This window comes from Brachypodium distachyon, chromosome 4 (genome assembly GCF_000005505.3).
Source record: "Brachypodium distachyon strain Bd21 chromosome 4, Brachypodium_distachyon_v3.0, whole genome shotgun sequence".
Taxonomy (NCBI): Eukaryota; Viridiplantae; Streptophyta; class Magnoliopsida; order Poales; family Poaceae; genus Brachypodium; species Brachypodium distachyon.
Genome location: NC_016134.3, coordinates 10804153 through 10814862, shown reverse-complemented (window position 1 = coordinate 10814862; position 10710 = coordinate 10804153). Strand labels below are relative to the sequence as shown.

Genomic DNA, 10710 nt, shown 5'->3' with positions numbered 1-10710 from the left:
CACCGGCCGATCATCTTGAGTTTGACGAAGTCACCGCAGACGACTCGTAATTGACGCACGCACACTCTACCCATATGAGCACCTCCGAGAGACTGAACCACCGACCGATCATCTTGATATTGACGAAGTCACCGCAGGCGCCTCGTAGTTGACGGGTACGTCACTCCCACTGAAAGCACAACGCAGGTTAAAGTCTGAAATAAATCCAGAAAATGCAAGCACTCATACCAAGTCTGGGACTTAAACCTTGGTGGGCTGATTCCTACCTGAGCTAGGCTCAGTTCGCCCAATACACAGACCCATCTAGCCCAAGGCAGCAAGGCCTTGTGTTGTTCTTATTGCAGAAGAACCTGATACATCCCTATCCGAAAAGAAAAAAGAACAGAAAAGGGAATCCACAAAGAGACATTGACGGATATAAAAAGGGTGACGAATCACTGCTGTGCTGCTGTGCGGCACTCGGAAGTCTGCACCGCCGCTCTCCGTTTGGTGTACTCCGTTTTGATCTTCCTGAGCTTCACAACCACATCGTTCATCGTCATCCTTTCCTCGGGCGATTCACAAGAGCATAGCAAACCTAGCTCGAGTACGGGCACAAGAAAGTCGTTGTCCACACTGCAGCTAGAGGAGGAGTCTTGAAGCAATTGGACATCAGCGACATGGATAAGCTCTCCAGGAAATGCCTTGTCAACCCACTGCCTAAGGCTTAGTTCTCCGTCGAACATTGCATCTGTGGGCCTCCGTCTCGTGAAGACTTCAAGGAGCATGATCCCGTAGCTGAACACGTCACTTTTCCGTGATGCTTTTCCAAGAGACCCATACTCTGCCAAAAAATTACAGAGAAACAATTAATATGTAGTTGTTCAACCATATTGTACAGTGGGTTCACAATTAATCAACGGCTTAATCAGTGCATTTGGTAAGATAACAAGGGCTAGCTTATTGAGTACCTGGTGCCATGTACCCAATTGTTCCAGGCATGCCCGCAGATATCATGGAGTTGTCATCACCTAGAAGCAACCTGGCAATGCCAAAGTCCGCCACATGTGCAGTCATGTCGTCGTCAAAAAGCACATTGCTAGGCTTCAAGTCACAGTGCAGTATCACCTGGTAGTGCTCATGGTGCAAATATTCCATTGCCATCGACACATCGAGCATGATGCCCAGCCTCTCAAGGAACCCCAAGTGAATTGTACTATGATATTGGTGTAGGAGCGTCTCTAAGCTGCCATTTGGCATGTACGGAAGCACAAGCGCTCTGAAGTCTAGGTTAGAACAGGTGTTGTGTATCCGTATCAGGTTGCGGTGCCGTGCCATGCTAAGGACTCGACATTCGGCATCAAAACTACGGATGGCCTGGTCCAGCTGCATGTCCAGAACTTTTATGGCGACCACCAAGCCACTGTTCATCTGGCCCTTGAAGACTTTTCCAAAGCTTCCTGATCCCAAGATGTTATCTTCACTAAAATTGTTGGTGGCACGAATGAGCTCGTGATAGGAGACTATCTGATGGCCTATTCCATCGGTTGGATGGGCAGAAATTTTGATCTCTCTCTTTGTCTTAAGTTTCTTTCTGATCCATAGGTATAAGAAAACAGCAATTGTGCTAAAAGTTATGATGACAGCTGGGAGTAGAAAGTTCATCAAATGTCTATTACTTGAAAGAGATTTATCAAGACATGGAGAAAATCCAAGGCGTGGAGCCCCACAAAGCCCAGGATTACCAATCAAAGATTGCAATGTGAGGTTGAAGAAAACACCTCCCTCGGGTATCTGACCATCTAGCCTATTAAAGGAGAGGTTCAAGGTAGTCAAGTATGTGAAATTGGCAAGAAATCTAGGAATGGTACCAGAGAGATTATTGGAGGAGAGATCTAACGATGATAAGCTAGTTAGCTTTTCAAGTGAGTCTCGAACGAGGCCTTCAAACGAGTTGTGTGACAAATTTAGGTAGGTTATCATCATAAGTTGTCCAAATGATTCTGGGAGTCTTCCAATCAAGGAGTTGGAAGAAAGGTCTATTTGATTGATTTGTGTTAGCTGACCAACATCAGCCGGTAGCGCACCAGAAAAGGAATTGTAAGAAATATTTAGTTGGATGAGTCTGTCAAGTTGGAACAAGCTTGCAGGTGGCGCTGAACTTAATAAATTACTGGATAAATCAATATATTCTAACCTGCTGAGGTTACCGATGTTGCTTGGAATAGAGCCAAGGAATTTGTTTCCATCGAGAAACAGTCTCTCTAGACTCTTGAGCATACTGATTTTTGTTGGGATAGGGCCTAGAATGTTATTTCTGGACAAATTAAGCACCACGAGATTTTCCATCGAGGTGATGGATTCTGGGATTGCCTCAGTGAGTAGGTTGTAAGAAACATCTATCCAGTTTAGGTTGCTTAAGTTTGAGAGTGTAGATGGAAGTCCACCAGTTAACTTGTTGTAACCTGCACGAAAAGTGATTAATTTAGTAGAGAGGTTTCCCACACCTTCTGGGATGGTACCCGTGAAATAATTTTGCGACATGACAAGGTCTTCGAGTTTTCTGCAATTGGAGAGAGCAGGCAAGAAGTCCAAATCTCCCTCTAAATTGTTGCTAAATAGAAGAAGCCTTTTCAAAGCTGCAATTTTACCAAGCGTTCTAGGCACTTGACCGGACAATTGATTTGCTTCTAGATATAGGTAGGACAATTTGGACAAGTCACCAAGGGAAGCTGGAATTATACCTGTTAGTTGGTTGCCTCCAAAATGGAGATACGAGAGTTCCTGCAATAGACCTACTTCTGGCGGAATCTCCCCTTTCAGGTTGCCGCGGTTGAGGTCTAGTTTACAAAGACCGGTGAGATTGCTAAGACCAGACTGGATCGAGCCAACAAGGTTGTTAATACCCAAGGAAAGCCATTTGAGATGTTGAAATTTGGTTACCCATGTCGGTACAACATCTGTAAAATGATTGTCGGACAGAGAAAGTATTTCAAGGTGCTGACACGAGGCAAGCGCCAAGGGAAACCGCCCGACAAATTTGTTGGAATTAAGGGAAATAATTTGCAACATTGGTAGGCTAAAACTTCGATTGTCCGGAATTGGCCCCGTTAAGTCGTTATACGGGAGGATCATCGCTTGCAACTTGGACATGTTGTACATGGCTTGTGGGACCGGGCCCAAGAGCTGATTAAATTGCAGGTTCATAAACTCAAGCTTGGAGAGGGAGGCAACACTGTCAGGTATAGGACCTGATAAGCTGTTGTTTCCGAGGCGGATGTACCTCAAGGAAGGCGTGTTATTGAACATATTGGGTGGTATCTGGCCACTCAAGTAATTCCCCTTGAGAGAAATGTTCCTAAGGTTTTGTAAACACAACAGCAGGTCAGGAGGGATCTGGCCCGAGAGTTGGTTGCGACCTAGATCAAGGAACTCGAGCTTTGTGAGGTTTCCAAGGGCTGGAGGAATACCATTGGATAGGGTGTTTCCACTGAGAGAAAGATATCGAAGCCAGCTTAGCCTACCAAGTTCGTCTGGGATGGAGCCTGCGAGGTTGGTGTTGGTCAGGTTGAGGACGGAGAGGAAAGTGAGATTACCGACATGAGGAGATATGGATCCAAGGAGGAGAGTGTCCGGCAGCGACAACGCAGTCACACGTCGCCGGCGGTGGCTGCAAGTGATCCCAACCCAGAGGCAGAAGGATCGGTTGGCTGCCCAGCTGCCGGCGAGGATGCCGAGAGGGTCAGCGATCTGGGCTTTGAAAGCCAGCAGCACGGCGAGGTCCGCATCGCTGCCATTGCCGCTGATAGGACCCGGAGAAGAAGCTGAGACGGCCGATATCAGCGCTAATAGAGCGATGATGGGGATGCAAGAGGCCATTGATCAGCTGCCTGTCTGTCTGTCTATTGATCTGTTGTGATTTGCTTCTGTGCGGTGCAAATTAAAGTGGGTGGTGAATTATATGGACTTCAATTTCTCCAGGATCTTATCCTGTTTTTGGTGCCACACCTTCATCAATCATTCAAGTATAGTCAACAGTCAATAATATAGCTATCAGACCATAATGTTAGTGCCACACGTCCTGGAAATATCAGGTCAAGCTAGCTAGGTCTGTCCTCTTCTCAAGTATATAGTTATCAGACCAAAATGTTTGTACCCCACACACACACATCGATCATCTAATCCTGCGGTCCCCTCAGGTCACGGTTAGCATCGCTGTCATAGTCCTGACCCAAGTGACACGCAGGGTACTTACAGTGTAAGTCAGTCAAACAATCTTTCAAAGAAAAGAAAATAGTCAGTCAAACATGCATCCGAATGCACGTCCAGGGAAAAGAGTGGTGGTGAATTTGGTACAAGCTGGTTTAATTTTGCAGACATTACGGGATTTCTACATGTAGAACAGAAAATCCTGCTTTGTGTTTCAAACAAATCGATCATAGTGACCCCCTTGCGGTCACCGCAGGGCACGGTTGTTACCATATTTAGCATGTAAAGCAAACAATTATAGCAGTTAAACTTCATTGAAGTGACAAACATGTGAATCATGTGACCTGCTAGATCCTAATCGCAGACTCTACGAAACTCCCAAGACCTAATCACTTGGTGCTAACCGTACGTGCTACCAACCATATGCTACCAACTCGACGAGCAGTATGGGACTAAAAGTGAGATCAGTGGTAGGTAGGAAAGTTGCGCTCACCCATCGGAGTAGTACTGGCCGCCGTCGACTACGCCGCTCGTCGCCGCGCGGGAGGGACGGAAATTAACTTAACCGTCGACGCGAGCAACCTCCGCCCCTCCTCCTCTCTCCGGTCCGCGGAGATGCTGACCCAGCCCCCATCAGTCTCTTCGATCCGGCTTGCTATCACCGCGAGAGGATTCCGGCCAGCCGGCCGGCGGCGTTCTCTGGGATTTGAGGAGGACGACGCCTTTCTCTTTTCTTTTATTTTTTTGAGAGGACGACGCCTTTCTTTTTTTCTGAGAATGGACGACGCCTTTCTCTGTACGAAGGGTGCGTGTGGGTCGCAAGTTATTGTTGTGTGGGCTGGGCTGGACGAGATGGCGGCAGCCCACTGGTGAGTAGAGGCCCATCATCTCGTGGATCAGCTCAGCCTATATAACAAGGACTTCCCGACATCCAATTGCAGTTTTGCAGCATATCATATGGGGACAGAGACCTATTCCACGGTTATTACTAGGCCCACGCCCCCCTCAGGCCGGTGATAAGAGGAGTACCTTCCTACATATTTTTAGGATTCCCTCAAAAAATGGTCATTATTTTGCGGTCTTTGACGAATAATTTTTCCCTTAATATATACCTTTGTACGGTTCTTTTGATTTCAATACTGTTACCATTCATAAGATCAGTTGTAGCTATTTCCTTTTATCAATATCACAGAGCGCTAAATATTTTCATCTTCCCATAAAATGACGTAATGACAGTTGTTTTTGTTCTTATAAAAATAAGGTCGTATGTTGTTTGACTAGTTTACTGATACCTGATACATCCTGACCTATCCGAAGAGAAAATATAAAGGAATCCACAAAGAGACATTGATGGATATAAAAAGGGTGATCAATCACTGCTGTGCTGATGTGCGGCACTCTGCAGTGTGCACCGCCGCTCTCCGTTTGCTGTACTCCGTTTTGATCTTCTTGAGCTTCACAACCACATCCTTCATCGTCATCCTTTCCTCGGGCAATTCACAAGAGCATAGCAAACCTAGCTCGAATACGGGCACAAGAAAGTCGTTGTCCACACTACAGCTAGAGGGAGAGGAGTCTTGAAGTAATTGGACATCAGCGACATGGATAAGCTCTCCAGGAAATGCCTTGTCAACCCACTGCCTAAGGCTTAGTTCTCCGCCGAACATTGCATCTGTCGGCCTCCTTCTCGTGAATACTTCAAGGAGCATGATCCCATAGCTGAACACGTCACTTTTCCGTGATGCTTTTCCAAGAGACCCATACTCTGCGCAAAAATTACGGAGAAACGATTAATATATAGTTGTTCAACCATATTGTACAGTGGGGTCATCATAATTAATCAATGGTTTAATCAGTGCATTGGGTGAGATAACAAGGGCTAGCTTATTGAGTACCTGGTGCCATGTACCCTATTGTTCCAGGCATGCCCGCAGATATCATGGAGTTGTCATCACCTAGAAGCAACCTGGCAATGCCAAAGTCTGCCACATGTGCAGTCATGTCGTCGTCAAAAAGCACATTGCTAGGCTTCAAGTCACAGTGCAATATCACCTGGTAGTGCTCATGGTGCAAATATTCCATTGCCATCGACACATCGAGCATGATGCCCAGCCTCTCAAGGAACCCCAAGTGAATTGTAGTATGAGATTGGTGTAGGAGCGTCTCTAAGCTGCCATTCGGCATGTACGGAAGCACAAGCGCTCTGAAGTCTAGGTTAGAACAGGTGTTGTGTATCCGTATCAGGTTGCGGTGCCGTGCCATGCGAAGGACTCGACATTCGGCATCAAAACTTCGGATAGCCTGGTCCAGCTGCATGTCCAGAACTTTTATAGCGACCACCAAGCCACTGTTCATATGTCCCTTGAAGACTTTTCCAAAGCTTCCCGTTCCCAAGATGTTTTCTTCACTAAAATTGTTGGTGGCGCGGACGAGCTCATGATAGGAGACTATATCATGGCCAATGCCAGCAGTTAGATCAACATAACTTTTGACCTCTCCCTTCTTTTTAAGTTTCTTTCCAATCCATAAGTATAAACAAATGGCAATACTGCAAAATGCTATGGTGACAACTGGGAGTAGAAATTTTAGGAAATGTCTATTACTTGAATGAGATTTGTCAAGACATGAAGAAAATCCTAGGCGTGGAGCGCCACATAACCCGGCATTCCCAATAAATGATTGCAATGTGAGATTCAAGAAAACACCTCCCTCTGGTATCTGGCCACCTAGCCTATTGAAGGAGAGGTCCAAGGTAGTCAAGTAGGTAAAATTGGCAAGGAACCTGGGAATGGTACCTTGTAGATTATTAGAGGAGACATCAAATGATGCTAAGCTAGTTAGCTGTTCAAATGGGTCTGGAATTGGACCTTCGAAAAGGTTATGTGATAGATTTAAGATGGTGAGCATCTTAAATTGTCCGAATGATGCTGGAAGGCTCCCAACGAATAAGTTGGAAGAAAGGTCCATTTGATCAATCTGTCTTAGCCCGACAACATCAGCCGGCAGGGCACCGTCAAATGAATTGTGAGAAAGATTTAATTCGATAAGTTTATCTAGGTGGAATATGCTTGTAGGTAGCGTGGAAATTAATTTGTTATTGGACATGTCAATGTATTCTAACCTGCTAAGGTTACCAAGGTTGTTTGGTATAGAACCAGAAAGTTTGTTTCTTTGGAGATACAACCGTTCCAGACTCTCCAGCATACCAATTTGTGTTGGAACAGGGCCTGAAATGTCATTGAAGGAGATATCAAGCCACACGAGGTTTTGCATCATGGTGATGGATTCTGGGATTGGCTCCGTGAGTAGGTTGTCAGAAAGATTCATCAACTGAAGCCTGCTTAAGTTTGAGATGGTAGCTGGAAGTCCACCTGTTAACATGTTTCGACTTGCGTCGAAAGTCATTAATTGGGCAGATAGGTTTCCGACATGGTGATGGAGGCTGCCTGTGAATGAATTGGCCTGTATGGATAGGAGTTGGAGCTGTCTGCAATTGGAAAGAGTTGACAAGAAGTCTGTATTACCCTCTAAATTGTTCTCATACAAAAGAAGCCTAATCAAAGGTGCAATGTTCCCTAGCGTTGCTGGTACTGAGCCAGACAACTGATTTGCTTGTAAATATAGGTAAGATAATCTGGATAAATTTCCAAGGGAAGATGGAATTGTACCTACTAGTTGGTTGCCCCCAAGATGCAGAAACGAGAGTTCTTGCATTAAACCTATTTCTGGTGGAATCTCCCCTTTGAGGTTTCCTAAAGAGAGATCTAGGGCATTAAGATTGGTGAGATTACTGAGAATAGCTGGGATTGAACCAACAAGATTATTACGACCCAAGGAAAGTACTTTGAGGTTTTGCAGATTTACTAGCCAAGTTGGCACAACATCCTCAAAAATATTGTAGGACAAGGAAATGTGTTCTAGGTACTGACATGATGCAAGACCTAATGGAATTGGACCACCAAATTTGTTATTACTGAATTCAAAAATTTGTAGCATTGGGAGGCTAAAACTTTTGTTTCCAGGAATTGGTCCAGTTAGATTATTGTTGATCCCGAGTATGAAAGCTTGCAACCTAGACATGTTGAACAGGGCTTGTGGCACTGGGCCAGAAAGCTGATTGGATTGCAGGTTCAAGAACCGGAGCCTGGACAGGGAGGCCACGGAGTGTGGTATAGGACCTGATAGGCTGTTGTTTGCAAAGTGGATGTACATCAAGGAAGCAGTATTATTGAATAGATAAGGATGTATGTGGCCACTGAGAAAATTCATTTTCAGAGAAATTTTCTCAAGGTTGTGCATGTGCAGTAACAACTCAGAAGGAATTTGTCCTGACAGTTGGTTCGAAGGTAGATAAAGAAACTTGAGCCTTATGAGGTTTCCTAGGGCAGCAGGAATAGAATTCGAAAGACTATTTTGACCAAGATCGAGTGATCTAAGTCGAAATAACCTGCCAAGCTCAACGGGGATGGATCCCGTGAGATTGGCGTTGGTTAGGTTGAGGTCAGAGAGGAAAGAGAGGTTACCAAGGTGAGGTGCCACGGATCCAACGAGAGGCATGCCGGGCAACAGTAGAGCAGTGACACGCTGCCTGCGGCGGCTGCAGGAGACACCAATCCATTGGCAGAACGACGTGTCACTAGTCCAGTTGCCAGCGAGGATGCCAAGAGGATCGGCGAGCTGGGATTTGAAAGCCAGCAGCGCAGCGAGGTCGGTGTCGCTGCCGTTGGTCAGACTCGAAGAAGACGGAGAAGCTGAGACGGCAAACAACAGTACTGTCATGAAGATGGTAATATGGGCAGATGATGATGGAGTGGCCATTGAGCCAAGACTGTCTGTCTGGCTGTTTAGCTGTGCAATGAACACTGATAGTAGTGGTGAATTTATACTGCATATATCGGCAGCAGAACCAAAGTCAACAATTTGTGCCGCACATGTATACATGAGCTATCCAATCAGTCAACAATTTCAACTGGCGGTCAGCAAAGTCTCCAGATGCTGAAACTGGCGGTCATCAGTCAGCGTTATGTGTGGTTTAAGGAGGACGCCCATGTCGGCAGTGTGGGTCTGGTTGACTAGAAGTAGTGCTCGACAAGTATTCTATGCTCAAACAAAAATAAAGAACATGCCAGACAAATAAAAGGTACTGTACTTGTGCTTTTGCATCCATGGCTAATGCTTCCTTAATTGTGCACCACTGGTGTTAAAAAAGAAGTGTTAATTGTGTGTTATGCCCAAGTAAGTCGCACTCAAATGGAAACAAAAATCCTGCTCTTAGGATGAAAAGTTGAAAACAGAAGCAGGGGTGATAGCAATGTGAGTATACTACAAACCCATCTAAGCCTACACACTAAAACGCGTCTACATGTATATGGGAGTAAAGGGATTTTGGCGGTGGTAGTACAGCTGCGCTCACACGTCGGTCGGAGTAGTACTGGCCGGCCTCCGGAGACTCCGCCGCCCGCACGTCGTCCACGCGCCGCTGGCGCGAGCAACCTTCGCCCTTCCTTCTTCCTCCTCCACTCCGGTCCCCGGCGATGCTCGCCCCCATCAATCAATCTCCTTTCCCCTCGCTTGCTAGCACCGCGGGGGGGTTCCGGCCAGCCGGCGGCGGCGTTCCATGGGGATTCGATTCGAGGAGGACGCCTCTCTCTCCCTTTCTCTGCACGAAGAGTGTGTGTCCGTGTAAATTTCTGTTATGTGGGCTGGGCTGGGCTGGACGAGATGCTAACAGCCCAATCGTGTGGGCAATGGCCCAATATCGCGCGGATCAGTTCAGCCGGTCAGCCCGTCTATAGCCCTGAGAACCTCTTCCCGAAATCACCTGTATTTGGAAGCTTCCTCTAAAAAAAACAGTATTCCGGCCAACTTCGACAAGCCTTTAGTTTTGCAGGGAAGAACAAGGTTAAGAAGAATGGAGAAGGAATTGCCAACTCTGCTAGTACATTGTTAGGCAACCTAGTCCGTTTGGGTGAAGGGGAGTGTGAATATTATTAGTCAGGCACGCCAGCTACATTCCCCTGCAAGGTGCCATGGGGAACAATCTTAAAAGCCACTAAGTTGAACATAAGGATACAAGTCATATATTGAACCGTACGCATTTTTGAAGTGTTTCGTTTACCTTTGGACCAATGGACATGATTTGCAATCACATATCTCAAAGGGAAGAGCGGCCAAGGACAGGTTCTGTAGCCACCACATTGCTGTGGCAGAGGTTTTGTCTGATGTTTGGGTGATAGATTGGCACGGTATAAAAAACTCACTAGAACAGAAAACCATGCAAGAATAACATAGCTATGAGCGTCTCTTCCGGAGGACCGTTGGTGGCGACTCCTGGGCGGTTCTGGGCGCTGGACGATGATGCGTCCGGCGACGAGGCCGGGTGCTTCTCTGCTGCCCTGCGAGCTGCTGTTTTGGATGGGTCGCCGGCTGAGTTCGCACGTTGCAGGCTATTCCCCGCGGAGTGCCGTTGTTTTGGGGCAGGAGTACAAGCGCCAGTCGCGACTACCTGTCCGACGTCAAGTT

At 46.5% G+C, this 10710-nt stretch overlaps 2 protein-coding genes across 4 annotated transcripts; both read right to left on the bottom strand.

The window, feature by feature from the left end:
• Window positions 1-187: 187 nt before the first annotated feature.
• On the bottom strand, window positions 188-4675 carry LOC100833931 (probable LRR receptor-like serine/threonine-protein kinase At3g47570). The gene is made up of 2 exons (XM_003577221.4): window positions 951-4675; window positions 188-823 (listed from the first exon to the last, which is right to left on the bottom strand). Exons 1-2 carry the CDS (start codon window positions 3856-3858, stop codon window positions 435-437), a joined length of 3297 nt encoding a protein of 1098 aa, XP_003577269.1. The 5' UTR covers window positions 3859-4675; the 3' UTR covers window positions 188-434.
• A 699-nt stretch (window positions 4676-5374) lies between these two features.
• On the bottom strand, window positions 5375-9866 carry LOC100844297 (probable LRR receptor-like serine/threonine-protein kinase At3g47570). 3 transcript variants are annotated; one of them, XM_010239156.3, is made up of 3 exons: window positions 8712-9858; window positions 6084-6635; window positions 5375-5953 (listed from the first exon to the last, which is right to left on the bottom strand). In XM_010239156.3, the coding sequence occupies exons 1-3, from the start codon at window positions 9127-9129 to the stop codon at window positions 5562-5564; spliced, it is 1362 nt and encodes a 453-aa protein (XP_010237458.1). In that variant the 5' UTR covers window positions 9130-9858; the 3' UTR covers window positions 5375-5561. The 3 variants fall into 3 exon arrangements, with proteins under 3 accessions (XP_010237458.1, XP_024318807.1, XP_010237457.1); XM_024463039.1 differs by having other exon boundaries at window positions 9590-9858; XM_010239155.3 differs by having other exon boundaries at window positions 6084-9866.
• Between the last annotated feature and the right edge of the window lie 844 nt (window positions 9867-10710).

Coding starts and splice junctions, on each gene's coding strand:
- LOC100833931 (XM_003577221.4), bottom strand. CDS start 3,858: ATGGCCTCTTGCATCCCCATCATCGCTCTATTAGCGCTGATATCGGCC. Junction 824..950: donor AATTGGGTACATGGCACCAG/GTACTCAATAAG, acceptor ATTTTTTGGCAG/AGTATGGGTCTCTTGGAAAA.
- LOC100844297 (XM_010239155.3), bottom strand. CDS start 9,129: ATGTATACATGTGCGGCACAAATTGTTGACTTTGGTTCTGCTGCCGAT. Junction 5,954..6,083: donor AATAGGGTACATGGCACCAG/GTACTCAATAAG, acceptor ATTTTTGCGCAG/AGTATGGGTCTCTTGGAAAA.